The sequence below is a fragment of the Sinocyclocheilus rhinocerous genome, unplaced genomic scaffold, assembly GCF_001515625.1.
Source record: "Sinocyclocheilus rhinocerous isolate Xijiao unplaced genomic scaffold, SAMN03320098_v1.1 scaffold1432, whole genome shotgun sequence".
NCBI classification, from domain to species: domain Eukaryota; kingdom Metazoa; phylum Chordata; class Actinopteri; order Cypriniformes; family Cyprinidae; genus Sinocyclocheilus; species Sinocyclocheilus rhinocerous.
In genome coordinates this window covers 54,953-71,995 of record NW_015640435.1, presented here as the reverse complement: position 1 = coordinate 71,995, position 17,043 = coordinate 54,953, and the positions used below count along the sequence as shown (strand labels likewise).

At 36.7% G+C, this 17,043-nt stretch overlaps 1 protein-coding gene across 1 annotated transcript; it reads right to left on the bottom strand.

The window, feature by feature from the left end:
- Nucleotides 1-12,268: 12,268 nt before the first annotated feature.
- On the bottom strand, nucleotides 12,269-14,276 carry LOC107752685 (alpha-1-antitrypsin homolog). The gene is made up of 5 exons (XM_016568711.1): nucleotides 14,203-14,276; nucleotides 13,376-14,056; nucleotides 13,003-13,273; nucleotides 12,698-12,845; nucleotides 12,269-12,589 (listed from the first exon to the last, which is right to left on the bottom strand). Exons 2-5 carry the CDS (start codon nucleotides 14,046-14,048, stop codon nucleotides 12,401-12,403), a joined length of 1,281 nt encoding a protein of 426 aa, XP_016424197.1. The 5' UTR covers nucleotides 14,049-14,056; nucleotides 14,203-14,276; the 3' UTR covers nucleotides 12,269-12,400.
- Between the last annotated feature and the right edge of the window lie 2,767 nt (nucleotides 14,277-17,043).

Sequence of the window (17,043 nt, the reverse complement as noted above, 5' to 3'; positions counted from 1 at the left end):
TATTTAAACGTAAAAAAAAAAAAAAACTTTGACTCAAAGAAAATAAAAAAAGAACACAGTACAGACAATCTTACAATGTTACAAATTGCAAATGACAGGCAGCATCTGATGTTGTGACCAGTGTGCAGTGAAGTACAAACCAGTAAAAGCTGTCAGTGTTTTTACTGAAGGACATAGAAAGTCATAGCACCATGGTGTCAAAGTCATCATCAGTTACTCCAAAGCAGGTTAGCACTCTTTCTTCACAGTCAGAGTAGCTGTGTATTTCTATATTCTCAGAAACCTCTATAAACTCCTTTATACGTAGACCATGGCATCAATTTCATTTCTGAATTCAAGTTATATGCTCCAGGCCATCCTTCATGGGCCATATTCACTCAGATTTATCTGGACCAATTTCACATAGATGTATAGAAAAGCACAATATACAGCTTTCTCATTATGTTATGTTAAAAGATCAGTGCACCAAAGACCCCAATCATTATTGCTTTAGGATTCTGCAGTTTTAGCTCACAAATCTCAGTCCAGTGATTTAATTGTTCACCTTTTCTATGCTACACATCTTTAATTGCTCTTAGACAAGTTTGATTGGAATAAGTGTTGGGGATAATGAGCAGAGATTCTGCAATCGTTGTTTGAAAACAATCCCCACAAGTTAGCTGGGGCCCGTTCTTCGTACGTTGCTTATTACATCCGAGATGAAATCATCACGTTAATCAGGATCTGGCTAATTCAGTTCTTCGGATGCACCTGTTGTTGATGATTAGTATGGCTGGATTGAGTTATCTGAGATAATTGCGCGTTCATGGGTTGGTTTAAAAGGGGCTATGTATCGATACACGAAACCACGATCAGCAATGCAGCGATTGGCTGGCGGCAAGACAGCAACGTAATGACATCATATAATTAAAAAAGACACCCGATGAAAAACTTGACAAATTTTTGAACTTTTATAAGGAAACAGCTAAAGCGAACAAAACTACATAAATGTTATAATAGATAAATGAAATGTGCACTGTTTTTATTTTATTTTAAATTTTTACATGATTCCCAATTATTTATATTCATGATTTCTAATATAATACAATTATGAAGTAATAATTTTATGACGAATAAATCTTTCAGTGAGTAAATCTGGCTGTGTCTATAGTATTAAAGACTACACAACAATATTATGTTATCTTTAAATACATTTTTAAATGATTATTATTTTAACTTATTGTCCCTGGATTAGTAGGGTACTCTTGTAATAAAGTAGCGGTGGTAGCGGACAGATTTTAAATATCAATTCTGCTTAAAAAGATGCGATCTAATCCTGTTTACATGAAATAAGCCTGCTCCCAAGCAGGTTTAAGCTTATGGACCTGTTGCTATGACAGCAACTCCGGGATGAGCTTTGAAGAATCAAACAATCCAAGATCATGCCAAATCGTCAACAATCAAATCCAGCTAACTGAGTTAGCGACGTACGAAGAACGGGCCCCTGGTCCCCCCAACGCAGTATTTCTAGTAAATATTTTCTTACAGTGTGGCTTTTCTGGAATTAACATGAATACTTTTTAAAGAATAAACACCCTACAAGAAACTTTAGCCTAACTGCAAGTGTATTGTGTCTGTGCTTTTGGGACTGTGCCTTTTAACACCACTGTACTTCAAAACCCTGTTTGTTAGTATTTAAATTTCTATTTGAGAGCACTTGCTCTACATGTCGCTGAATCACCCACAGGCTTATGAAACCATTATAGACTACTGCATTTGTATTGATATTTCCTTCTGTCTTTGTTATTTGGCCTCAGGTGACTGACTGCTAACCTGATATTCTCTGGTAAAAAATATTGATCAAATTGACTTCTGAGCTTTCCAGCAGCCCAAATCATGGTATCCCCTCACACCATGCTGTCTGGTGCTGTGCTTGTTTGATCAAGTATATCCTCATCTCATATTTTCTAAAAAGTGTTGTTGGACATCAAGGTGGTCTCTTGCAAACAACAGAAGAGGTTGCTCTTTTATAGCTCAGGAGACTTGAACACAAGTCCAACTCTTGCCATTAAAATAAATGGGAATGTTAGCAGCTAGCTTTCTCTACCTCCTTGTATTGTTCCCTGGTGTTTTGTTAATTAGTCTTGTTAACTCATTTTTGTTTTTAAAGCCCTCTTGTTTCTTAAGATATATTCAAATTAATCCAGCTAATTTTGAAAACACATTTTATTCTATACATGTTACCCTTTCTTCCACACTGAGACAGAGTTTTTGTTCAGGGAAAACTGAGCTTTTTGAAAACACTATACCAAGTGTGTACATTTAAAACGGTTTACTGTAAAAAACATGCAAGTGGCTACATTTCTGCAAAATTATATTACATTGCTTCTTACCTGTTTTTAATGGCAATTTCAAAGTGAAATGTCCACTGATTGGTGCTGAAAGTATGTTTCATCCTAAACAAATTAATGGGAATATGGCAATATTTTATAAAATTGGTTGGTGTACACAGTGGCGTGCACAGGGGGTGGGGGTTGGGTGGGCGGTAGGGCTCGAGCCCCTGCCCCTTTAATCGCCGACACTAAAGTGCTCTTTCGATCCGGCCTATGTGCCCCCAGACCGTGATTTCTACCGAGGGGCCTATTTTTTCAATGTTATTTCCTGAATTCTTTGTAAGATAATATCAAATGTTGTGTCACTTGCATGAATTATTTGATGTTATTTTAAATGTGAAATAAAAGGAAGTTACTACAACTACTTTTTTACATTTTAAATGTTACTTTAATATAAGTTTATTATGGGTCTATGTTTAAATAATTGCCCAAAGGCCCTACAGTAAATTCATAGACCCCCAGGAGCTTGGAGACTTGTGTTTTCTTTATCTGGTTAAATAATATTGAACATTCTTTTTTAATAAAACTATACTCTCAATATAATATTTGTAAGATTTTGTGTACGATTTTAAAAACAAGGGCTTCCTTTGTAATCTGAAACAAAATGATCATGCACAAAATTAGCATGACTGTTAAAGGGACAGTCCAGTGATTGTTACGCCATCTGCAGCTTGTGTGAAGGCTGGGTAGATATATGAATATGTATAGTTCTGCTTCTCTGGATGGGTTTGATTGCTTTGATGATCAGATGTCTAAGAATTATGAATTATGAATCTCTTCCCAAAATGTAATTTGTGAACAAAACGATTGAACCGCTTCCCCTCCCTCTACATCCCCCTCACCCTGCTAATAAGGTCTGATTACGCTTTGAAGTGTAAGAGCATAATTTCTATAAACCATCTTCACATCTCCAATCCAGGAAGACTGAAGACCTTTGTGTTTTGTTGTGTTTGTGTTTGATGATTAATTTATGGCCCTTTTCCAGGAGTACATAATGGCAGGAAAGGGAATGGCCTTTGCTGGGTGTTTTTTTTTTTTTTCCTTCTCTCTTCCTTTTTTATGACTTATTGATGATGGCTGGAGGTAAAATAAGCACCTTCACTTTATAACAGTTCTTTCTATTCCTTGAATCAGATCAGAAGTTCATATATAAAAGTTCATGCAACACAGCACTGGGTGTTTTCATTGATTGCGACACGTCCCTTGCAAGCAGTGGCAAGTGACTCTCTATGAGTGAGTCATTGAATCATTAATTTAACCGGTTCATTCAAAAACACTAATTCATTCTGGAACAAAACACACAAATGTCTTTATGGGTAATTTAACCATTCACTGATTCATTCCAAATCACTGATTCATTCAGGAATGAAACAAATAACTTTCTATATGAATGAGTCATTCAAACAATCATTTAACCGATTCATTCAAAAATGCTAATTCATTCTGGAAAGAAACATGTGAATGTCTTTATGGGTGAGCAATTTAATCATTCACTCATTTCACTCAGCTGATTCATTTCAAAATGCTGATTCATTCAGGAATGAAACAAGTAACTTGTCTATATCAATGAGTCATTGAATCGATCATTCAACCAGTTTGTTCAAAGATGCTGATTCATTCTGGAATGAAACACACAACTGTCTTTATAGAAAGTAAAGAGTAATTTAATCATTCACTCAACCAAGTCATTCCAAAATGCTGATTCATTCAGGAATGTGCAGTAATGGTGAGGATTTTAGAGTGACTCTTTATGCTGGTTACATCATTACGCCAGTCAGAAGCGTCAAGAGTCATTGAATTGAATTAATTTAATCAATTCATTCAAAAGCATTGCTTAATTCCAGAACGAAGTAACTGTCTATTTGAATGAGTCATTGAATCGATCATTCAAGTAATCATAATAAAAAAATTTGTTCTATATAGTATGAAAGTGTGTAGTATTAATGTAATCCTGACATACTACATTTGTCATGTTGTCATTTAACTTCACTGCCATACACAAATCTTCTCCCATGACCTCATGGGATAAAAAGTGTCCATTGACAAAAAAAAGCAATATCACACATACTCTTACTTGAATTTGTCTTCTGAAAAGCTTCTGTTTCCTTTGTTGTAACTGAGAATTTGTTGAAATGTTCACAGTTAATCTGATCATATGTTTTCTGTTGATGTCTCTTCACAGAGGGAGCCTACAAACTCTTCCCAGCAGTAAGCTCAAGATGTAATTGTCCCTGTAAGTAACATTTTTCTTCATTACAGTCTATTTGAATCCACTAAAATGAGCTTGCCGCTGTCTGTTCCTTAAGTTGCTTTTGTAGAGCCCACAGTAAATCTGACTTGCTTAATTCCAGCTGATGTCATCACATTGGCTTGGACTGCAGGTTATACAACAAAAATAGATGCTTGTCAAGTTTATTTGTACAGCGCTTTTCACGATACAAATCATTGCAAAGCAACTTTACAGCAAATTAAGTTTCTACAATATTTAGTGGTAGTTTATCAGTGGTGACTGTCAATTAATATAGTTGAGTATCATCAGCATAACAGTGGAAAGTAATCCCGTATTTTCTAATAATATTATCAAGGGGCAACATGTATATCGAAAATAGCAGAGGACCTAGGACAGATCCTTGTGGCACTCCATATTTTACTGGTGATAATTGAGATGACTCCCCATTTAAATGAACAAAGTGGTAGCGATCGGACAGGTAGGATCTAAACCATCTTAAAGCCTGCCCTTGAATACCTGTATTGTGCTTGAATGGTTTTTAGCAGAATAACAGAACAGCTTTTTGTCCACTATTATTATCAGTCTATGCAATGCATGACATGTTTACAGACAGCAACAGGTTTGTTGGTTTAATAGGATATCTGTTGAAATGACTTGGCTGTCACACTTTGGAAATATTGTTGTACCTCCTTCATGGTAAAGTACCTGCTTACAAAAATACATTTCATTATAAACAGCTTCACGGAAGACAATAACTTATCATCTGTTTACAACCTCTCTTGCAAGGTCAGTGCAGTAGCTGCAGCATGAATTACCTGAAAAATACAGATGTGATTTTATAAATAAAGCCTGGATCCTTCATGCTAACAAGCTGTGTAGAGTTATAAACAGTAATTTGGGCACCAACAAACAATTTAGTGTGCATAAATGTGGGCTCGGAGAGTAAAATGATAATGAATCCCCCTGAGGGGATTAATAAAGTCTATTTACATGTATAACAAACAAATATGAATTTTAAAATCTCCATACAACTTTAATGTGTTGATGATTTTTCATGGCACATATTTTTAAATGACCATTAATCCACACATACAAAAAAATAAAAATAAAATTTAATTGGATGTAATGCAACATGAGCTCATGACTAATGAAGATGCTTATCATTCAGTAAGCGCATGTCAAAATAATTAAATAAACTAAACTAAAAAAATATATTCTGTTTTCTGCTTATCAGAGTCAGGCTGATCTGATGTCATTAATGTGTACCTCTGTCATGCATGTTAACTGAATCACATCCTGAATGAGATGCAGTAGCACAAATGTTGCTTGAGGCTCTGTTCTGGATCAGTCCTGTATCCAGGATTTGTTATATCTGGTGTATATTTAAGCTGAAAATGAATTAATGCTGTAATTTTACAAGCTGCAATAAAGTCATTCCACAAAAAGATAACCATTTGTGCCTACGACATTCGATAAAGTGAACATCTAATGGTAAGTGTTTGATATATGAAATTCATTAATTCAACATGTATTATTATTATTATTATTATTATTATTTAAAAAAAAACATTTTTTGTGAGAACGGTGTAGTTTTCATAAAAGTATTTGAAAGGAGTATATGTCCCTATAGCCAGTAATATATTTTAATTTTAAATTGTAATTAAATAATATTGAATGCATTTTAATAGCATAATTTATCTGCATCTGTAAATTTCACCATTACAGTACTGGTCAAAAGAATAATTAAATTTTCTTATGCTTACAAAACTGCATTTATGTAATGAAAAATACACTATGTGAAATATTATTACAATTAAATTATTTTTATATATTTGAATAACTGTAACTGAAGATGAAGAGCTTGAAAAGAGTCCGCACATTCAAACATTAAAGCATCACAAGCGAGATGAGAACGATATATGCAATTTACTGAATAAAACAAGGCAAACGTTTCGGTCACATGTTGACCATTTTCAATGCCAAGCTAACTGCAAAGCTGAATTTTCCGCATCATTACTCCAGTCTTCAGAGTCACATGATGTAATATGCTGATAAAATATTAGAATTATTATTAATACTGAAATTATATATATATATATATATATTGTAAAGAAAAGAAAAAAAAGTGTGACATTTACGGTAAAATACCGGCAGCTGTGGTTGCCAGAACTTCACCTTAAAAAATATGGTAGCAACATTTTAGGTTTTATAACTTAAATTCACAGTAAAATACCGTATTTCATTAACTGTTGTAATATTAATAAACCAACATATTGAAGTGTTAATATCTGTTTTGAACCATTGTAATGCACTGATAATGGTGATGAGAAAGTCACATGATGAACCAAAGCAGCATGACAAACAGCTTTTCTACGAGCTGAGGAGGGCAATACTTATATATAGAAGGTGCACAGTGTCATTCACACAAACACTAAACCCCATCATGGTGACACACATGATACTGAAATAATGCAATACACATTAGGGTTTAATCTTACATCTAATGTTGTTAAATTAATGTGCACAACTGATAAGAAAAAACTAAGAAGAAACAACAAAAAAACATTGAATATGAAGTGTCATGCAGGGAATTCTGGGAGTGTCAATTCAGGAATGCAACCCTCTACGCACACCGTGGCAATATAATCGCCATTGGCTAGTACATTTTTTTGTTTACTCGCCAGACTGATATACTATTTTACACACACACACACGCGTTTACTTAGCTATCTAAATGCTCACTGCTCCGGGTGTGTGTTCACAGTGTGTGTGTGTGCACGCTAATGTTAGACATTATTTAGTCGCCCAGAGTAAGATTTAGTCGCATATGCGAGTGATTTACTCGCAATGTAGAGAGTTGGAATCGTACGTTTTTTCACTGTAAATTATACAATTACTTTTTCTTTTTCACTTCCAAAAAACATATTTAATATAATATGCATAATATAGTATGCGAACTTACTGTTAACCAGTTAACAGGTTTTTACTGTAGCATTTTTACAGTCTTTTACTGTTAAAATCACAATATTTTTTTACAGTGTGTGTTTGTGTATATATATATATATATATATATATATACAGTATATATTCAGAATTTCAGTATTAATGTTTATTTTAAAAGTCATATTGGCGGCAGCCATACTGAAATTTCCTTGGTAAAGTTCAGAATATTCAGCATATATTATTTATTATTGATATGGCTTGAAATAGTGCAATTTATTAGCACTTAAAGACATTCCTCATCTGTTTCAAATCTTACTTAAATATCACCTTTACAAAATGAGAAAGGCGTGGACTGAATATAGCAGCGACCAGTAACTATTCAGGAAATATTTTATTGTTTAGAAGTGTTTCTCGTTGATGTACATGTCAAAAATACAAGCATTTTGGGCTTAGTTTGTTTGGTGTGTTGCTGGAGTCCTGCTGTTGCCATATGATGTCTGTCATCACCTTTATTACCCATCTGTGACTCTGCCTGCTGGTAGTTCCTGCCGTGCCCACAGAATCCATTTAGTTTCAATTAATTCTGCTACCATCCACCCCAGGGACACGGCCCTCACCTGTTCGTAGAGCTGCCAGCGCCGAGGGTTCACCTGCTTTGTCCTTAAACTCGTGTCCCATTTTGTAGATTTAGTGGCGAGGGTCTGTCACAGAATGAATGCCACAGTTTTGTGTGGCCTTACTGAGCATGAAAGTCATTAGTAGTGTTAAATGGTTAGTGAATTGGGAGGCTTGGCTGCTTTGCTTGGCGCTCAATAGCCAACTGAAAGAAAATTAACATCTGCTGTGCTGGGAGACCAGCGTGTTCTCTTGTTTTCTCTCTCTCTTTCCCTCACAGCGTTTCACTTAATATTCGGACAGAGAATCAACAGTGCCACCTTGTGAATGGACAAAAATAGGATCGATGCAGAGCACTTCTGTTTAATTCAGCAGCTTTTAATGAGAGGGACGCATATAGCGCAGCATGCTAATGGCTAAAGGTCTTGGCTAGAGAAGTGTAGTTGTAGATGCAGTTAAACAAATATCAGTAGTGTGTGTTGGTGTTTGTAGTAATGCAGGTGGGGGTGTTTGTTGTAACTTTTTCCCTCAAGTTGTTCCAAACCTATAAGAATGTGGGTAAGGGAACAATTGATGGTCCTTACCTTATTAACTAACATAGTATTATTTTTTCCTTACTATGAAAGACAATGGGGACCATCAACTGTTCGCTTACCCACATTCTTCAAAATATCTTCTTCTGTGTTCAGAAGAAGAAAGAAACTCATAGAGAAACTCAATCTCAAGATTAATTGCTTGTTGTATTCCTCAATTTGAATAAAACCGTTCTGGATAAAAGTGTCTCCTAAATGAATAACGTTGATCATTTCAGTTGTTAGCCATTTTTAAAACCCATTTAACTAAGTTCTTCAATGACATCATCGCGCAGGAAGTGACAACAGCACAAATATGTGCAAGTTTTAGCAATGGATATGATGAATTTTTATATTTTGTGATATTATTTAGTTTGACTCAGTTTAAAACATTCATTTTTGAAGAAATAAAAAAGCCAGAAATAAGTATGATATTATTACAATTTCAAATGATGGTTAAAATATCAAAACTAATGTTGTGTTAACACCCTTTAGCTTTCAGTCCCTCAACATGTGCTATTTCCATCTCTGTTATGTTAAATCCTGTTAATTGTTTTGCCATTTCGTAAATAATCAAGTTATAATGAATATAATTTATTGGTCTGAGCTTAACATATAGCCTTTAATAGAAATACGTATATATGTCCATTTGGTACTTCATAACAGGAATGAAGTAGCAAATGGACTATTAGAGCTTCATTTTGTCTAAAAATATCACAGTCAAAAGCTTATGTTTTGAATTATAATAATCACTGCATAAAATGCAGTGTTAAATTATCTTTGAGAACACAAACTATTATTTGTTGTGCATCAGAATTAGTTGAAAGTTTTTTTATTATTATTTAATTATTTCCAATCATTTCCATAATATGTTCAGGTTTTTCATGAGTGTTAGATACATATTCATTTTTCTGATTATGCCTGTTTAATTGCCATTGTGAGCATGCATGAATAAAACAAATCCAGCCTTATCCACACTACCGCTCATGATTCTGCCCTCGAAAGAAGTCTCAAGCTCATGATGACATTCAGGCTTGAGCAGAAACATGTGAGGAACGGCTTATATGGTTGAGAGGCTTTGCCAGAGTTATCTTAGAATGAGTATCACCTTGATGTGATCTATTCCCTGACTGCATACCTCCCACAATAATGCTTTCATTTCATTTTCATTTATTTGCACTCTTAGGGCCCTATTTTAACGATCTAAGCGCAAGGTCTAAAGCGCACGGCGCAGGTGCACTTAGGGTGTGTCAAAATCCACCGTTGCTAGTTTAACGACGGAAAAACGGTCGGCGCGCCCGGCACATGGTCTAAAAGGGTTGTCCCTATTCTCTTAATGAGTAATGGGTGTGTTTTGGGCATAACGTGCAATAAACCAATCAGAGTCTCATCTCCCATTCCCTTTAAGAGCCAGTTGCGCTCGTGCCATGGCGGATTTACTATTTACACGGCGGAATTTGCAAGCGCAAAGACTATACACGTCTCCAGGAGCTGCTCGTGCACGAGCAAATAGGTAGCCTAATTCTGACACATGCAATGACTATCCATTATGACATGTAGGCATTTTTTTTTGTGATTATTTATTTTTTAATTGTGACATGTAGGCATTTTTATATTTATGTAGCCTACACAATAATAATATTTTACATTGCAATCCTTTATTTTTTAATATTTGGCATGCTTGTGTGCTGCTGTGTGCCCTGTGTGTGTAATAAGCAGAATGTACGCGTGCTGTGGACCCACAACGTGGCGCAGGACGTGAAAATGATTACTGCATCGGGCTGAAACTAGCAAAAAGCACTTGCGTTGCGCCTGGCACCGCATTGCGCCGGGCGTATGATAGAGCCCTTAATCTCTTAGAAGAAACAGACATGACTCAGCCTGTTGTGTTGAATTTATTGAGGACATGGTATTGATTGAACACACTATCCTGGAGCAGGAGCTCTATCATAAGGTTAAGGATTAGAGAGGTGAGGGGAATGAACCAGAGGTTATCTCATCATTACCTCTGTTGTGCAACCCAAAACATAACTGTATATTTTTATTTTCTACTTTGATTTAGTAATGAAAAATTCATACAATTGAAAGCAAATGTAAATTGCTACCAGCCTCCTAGTGTTTTTGTTTTCTGGGTTTTTATATTTTTGTTTTCAAATTTGTATTATTATCTTTATTTATGCACATTCATTCTTTTAAGGTTTGAGATTCAGAAAGAGAAAGTAGTTTTTTACTGCGTTGTTTTATCTCAATGCATTTGATCTAAAAAAAAACTTGACAACTGAGCGCCAACAAAGCTCTATGTACAGTGGAGTCCAAAGTCTGAGACCACTTTGAAAATCTGGGAACCAAAAGCTTGGAATAAACAGTTTAAAAGTATTAGGACTGTGTAAAAATTTTAAAAAGCCGTCTCTGAGACAGCATGCAAATACCAAATTATGTCAGAATGGCTATCTTGACAGCGATCAGCGTAAAAACAGTTGGTTATGTCTTAAGGGAATGAAAATGGTTAAGAAAATATCGGATGTGCATTAATAAAACGGACACGTGCATTTCTTATGTTAATGTTAATCAAACAATAAAAATAAAAGAGAGAATCACTCGCTGCTCTTAACTATGTAACTTCTGTAGCTTTAATGGATATTTACGTATATTTACTTAATACAATTTAGGTCATTTGTATCTATCTAACGGTCTATCTGAGGGCTCAGCCCACCTGTGGATGAAATCCTAGAACCTCCTCTGTATAGTGACCCAGCACCCAAAATACTATCAAAACGCTCCAACGCAGCCTCCATTCTTCACAAAAGATGGTTAAAAAGGTGCACAGGAAACAAAAACCTTGAAAAAACAATACACGACCCCGCCAAATCCAGGCCATATCTCAGAGATGCCGATTCGCATGGGACTAATAGTATCACAGGACCTCAGTGTTCGCGAAATATGGTAGGTCATTTGCGGGGGAATTTTTACTTTACGAATTACAGACATGGCCGATTCTCACGGGATTAAAATCACAGACAACCTCCACAATTATTACAAATTAAAGGAGGTCACCAGGTAATACTAATCCCGTGCGAATAGGGCTTTAGAGCTTTGAACCCCAATCACGGCATACTGCATACTGTGCATTCTGTGTAGTCCAGTATCTTCCAACTGTGTTCCAGTGACTAGAGGAAGCCTAACAGGAAAAGATCAATGCTGCTAAACCAAAATAGCTGTTATTCATTTGGAGGACTACTGAGGAATATCATTGAGGCAAGAGTTTGCTAGAGTTTGAGACGACTGTTAATCCATTTGTATTTAAATTCCCTGCTAAGTCAGTGGCGATAGCCTTATGGGCAAGTGCACCGACGTAGAGTGCCATTGTAATTTTGGCATCCTGAGTTCGAATCCTGACTCGAGGACCTTTCCCGATCCCGTTTCCCTTCCTGTCTGCCTGCTAAATTAGGTTAAATATCTATAAAAAGAAGCACAATCCAATAAGCAATATTTTTTCAAGACCACATTATGTTGAGACCAGAATTGAAAAATGCATATGTTGTGTAATTGTTTTTAATGATCATTAATTTAATTAGAATCAAATCAATTTATTGCAGTATACAATAAGATCTACATAAAAATTAGCAGCCTTATGCAGAGCAGCGTCACGTTCTGTTTGGAGTTGGACCTCACTCTGTAGGATTGGTAATCTTGCCCATGAAGAGGATGCTCTTGGTGCTGTCCTCCACAATCAGTACCAAGAAAGGTTGGTTGAGCATCACAGTGCCTGGCATGGACATGGGCATGATTTCTATCGTGGTTGCAGCCGCTGCCTCTGTGCCCTTCTCATCCACGTTGAGGACTGCCTGATGGACAACCTGGAGATTGGGTCCAAAATGTTAACATCACTTAGTGGAGTTTTCAGAATATTTAAGTCTAGCAACCATCGGTGGTGCTACAAGAGGTAGAAACAAGTCCACACGTACCTGTGACACCTTCACTTTGACCTCTTCTGTCATCCCAGAGAAATCTGCTGTGTCACTGAATGCATCAGTCACTCCCATGTCCTTCAGAATGTCATTCAGTTTGGACGTTGCAGAGATGGAGAACTTGGGCATGAACAGGTCCACAGAGCTGAAGGGCAGAAAAGTAAAATATGGTATATCAGATATTATGGTACATGGGTCATTTTTAAGGTTCCCAAACTGCTGTGCAACTAAACAACAATAAACCTTCAGGTCAGACGTCAACTAATACGTGGATTTAAATCTGAAGGTGTCACCGGTACTACCTTCTGAAGAGTTTATCATTCCAGTTCTTAAGATGGTGCCTGCAGATGGATTCTTCAAGCTCCTTCATCTTCCCATCATCAGGAAGAACGATCATCATGGAAGTATTGCCTTTGTATGGCACCATCATGACTGTAGTTTGGTTGGCAGGGTCTTGATAGATGTCATAGCGGCCGGTTCTTTTCATCATGTCAACTTGCACGGTGGTGTCCTTGTCCACTTTGAAGTCAGCTTTGTGGGTCAGTTGTGCATCAAATGGCTTATCCCACTTCCCTATCAGGACAAAATGCAAGAACTTCAGGTCAGCATCAACCAAGACTTCTCTAATTGTCATTACATGAATATCATTAAACGAAAGAGAAGTTTATATAGTACCTCTGAAGTACATATAGTTAATCAGTATCATCACCATACTAGGGTCCAGGTCCTTCACCATGTTTGTTATCTTGTCATTGGTTTTCTTGGCGATGAACTTGTTAATCTCTTCTGCAGCAATTTCAGGCTTGGAGAAGTCAACGCTGAAGGCTTCGCTGTTGTAGTAGTGCTGAACATCCTTCAGGAACTGGTCAACTACCTTGAAACCTTCTCTGATGGCCACACCAGCGCCTGCCTCCAGCTGCATGGCGTCCTGACTGTGGCCAAGCATGTGGATCAAGTGCTCATAACCCTCATTGACCTGCTGAGCCTGCAACCCACTGTAACCCAGACTGCTGTATATCTGTGATAGAGTGCTACCTTTGGCACCAACAGCCAGCATGCTCAAAGCCATTGAGATACCGACCGGGGAGAAGAAAATGTTCTTGCCCTGGGCATCGGGATGGAGCGCAAGTTTCTTGTAGAGGGAGAAGGCAAAGTCAGCGTTGTGTGGAGCAAGCAGATGACAGGCATCATCCCCATTGTGGCTGGGGTGGGGTTCATCCTTCCCGTGGTGGAGATGGTGGTGGTGCTCAGCTGTGTGGCTGCCGTGGTCATGGCCTTCGTGGGGCGCAGCCCAGGCCGTTGCTACCAGCAAGGCAGCAATCGCACTGTAATACATCTTTCCCCACATTTTTTCACCTGTGTTTTATGACCAGAGGGTACAGAATTTCACAAACGGATCTTGACAGCAAATCTTAGCTTCTGCATTTCACACAGTAGCTATTTCATTATTTCAAATTAGTTACAATCACAGCACTTCTGGTTAAACAATTATTGTCACTTACCATCAAAGTCCTCTTGACAGGAGATTGTTTGGATGGAGTGGAGTCAATTTATAGTCCTTCAGACATCAGCTGAGTAAAATCTTTAAACATTAACTCATTTCCACCCCCACCCCTTCTATGAAGACAATTGCTCATGATTAGCTGTTGCTCTACTTTCAGTGATGCAACACATTTTTGGACTTCAGTGTCACAGGTTTTCAATACTTAAAAGGTGTGTGTGTGCTGGCTGATGGGATTTAGATACAAAAAAAACTCGTCAATCACCAATTGATTGATATGACTGTCTACTTCTCAAACTGCTGATCAAAAAGGTCTTCACATCTTAAGATACTGTGGTAGTGTATTTCTTTCTTTCTTTCTTTTTCGTTCTTTCTGTGATGATCAAGTAAATACCAACACACAATTAGCAGTCACATTTTCGCATTCACAGTCCCCCCCTCTAATTAAATGTTTAATATATATGAAAAGAAAAAAGAAAAGAAAAAGTATTGCTTTTTTTTTTTTTTTTTTTGCTAACAGTAACAATTCTGCTGACTAAAGATGTATTTATTCATATGTATTTATGTAGATGTCAACACATTGTACAAGATCTCTTTTTGTAGTATGAATTTTTTTTTTCCTTTCAAAACTACAAAACCTGTAACTTTATGATATAAAATTAATATAAATAGATTATCAAATTACCAGCAGAAATAAAAACATATCAAAACAAAAATTCATGAGTGCCTAAAAAATTGCCTTCATTGCTTTAGGATACCAGAGATTTCATATACAGCGAGGCCCAAAGGTCTGAGACCACTACTGAAAATATATTTGTTTGAATTGGAGGGAAAAAGATAAAAAAAAAAAAAAAAAAAAAAAAAAAAATCCCCAAAATAACATTGGATTCCCCCTTATTTTATATTGGGTTTCATCCACTATTTGTTGTGAGAGACACAATCACTCAACCAGTGATATACTGTACTGTCTGAGAAGGGTGATTAAAATTAATACCCTCACATGAGACAACACCAGATCATCCCCTTCGAGGGATGTGTACAACTGGCTGATCTGGAGAACATATAGTGAACATCATGCCTCTCAAGCAGGTCTCTAAAGTATTTTTTTTTTTCTTTTTTTTTTTCCAAAGCAAACTCTGAGAGTCGGATCTCTGCAAACCTGTCAAAGGGAGAAGATAAATCAATGTTTTAGACAGTGCGCAATGTCACTTTATCTCCATTTTATTGTCATGTTTACAACAGTTGAATTCAGAATGAAACTTCTTGAGCTTGTTGTTTACAGAGCTGCAATTGTCCACAAACAGAATGTCTGGTTTAAGACAGCTCCTTCTGTACTGGATTAGATTGAAATATACAGTGGGTTCCAAAAGTCTAAGACCACTGGTTTCTTTCTTTCTTTCTTTACAAAATATATCATCATCATAACAAACTGAGTGATAATTTATGGATTTCCTAATATTTAAAATATGCTGTAAGAGGCAATGCTTTATCTTTTCAGTCTTGTTTTTTCTTGTTTTCACAACGTTAGTCACATGAAAAACACTATGTCACTCACCATTTCTCTGGTGAACAATTGCCAAACATTATTCTATAATGCAGATGTTTCTGTCCCCCAAGTCGGATGGCAGTGTAAATGTCGAGGACTTGATCATGACAAAACAAACATAAGGCTTCCATACACTCACGCTGCATAAACTTTTAACCCAAATCCTCAAGTTTGTTTAAAACCTGATGATCATAGAGATTATACAGCATGATTTGAGTATGATCCAAACAGCATCTTGTGCTTCAATCGAAGCAAAGAAATCTGACCTTTTCAATGGAGTTACATGGAGTTCACATAATGTGATCAGTTTCCTTATTTGATAAATGGCCTGTGAATAGTGCTTATTCATTTATATCATAACATTTCTTTGTAAATTTTGTCAAATCAAACGCTTGGTTTATTTTATTCTTCTTTACATAGGTTTATTGCAGTCTGCAAACTATGGGTTGTGGAATGCATATTGATGTGGTCTGACTGAATATGTTGTGAATGCACTGCATGACATACAATATATAATAAAGTATTGACTTCTATGTTTGAGAACTGATTTAGAGATTTTACTCTACCCACAATCACATTTAAATTTGTTGTAAATTGTGTAGTGTCAGACCATTTATATATGAACATCTCTTAGATTCTATTTTAATTGTAACAAGCAGTCCACCAAACGGAAAGTTGTGATGAACCCAAGTGCAGCTTTTATTCAAAAGTAATCCAAAATACAAACAGAGACTTGACTTGACTTGACTTGATTTGATTTGGCATGAACGGACTTGAACAGAGACACAAACTCACCAACAGCAGGTTACACAGTTCAAAGCTAGACAAAGAACAAAGGCAAAATGAGGGCTTATTTATATCAAACAATTATATCAAACAATGAGGGTCACATGACAAGAACCAAACACTAGGTGAGTTCGACTTCATGCGGCGCCGCGCAAACCGATCGGCGGCTGACTTGAAGCAGTGCATGTCGGTTAGAAATTTAGTCCGACTTGAACCGGCGCCGACGCCACGTCACTGTCACGTGTGGCATCAAAGTACCGCGATAGCGTTTCGAGAGCAGCCGGCTGACTCAGCTGGCGCAGCTTTTTCAGAGCGACTGCAGGAGTGCTGATGACGACACAGCTGTTTCACGATTGGCCAAATTCACCACATGACAACAATGACGTGTGTTTCTAACATCTTCAAATCCAATACTGCTCATAAATCTGTGGTTTTAGAACATTAAAAGCTTTTTTACTGTAGTCGCAATGTTATACTGAGTCACGTTTATCATGAAAGCTTATATACCCC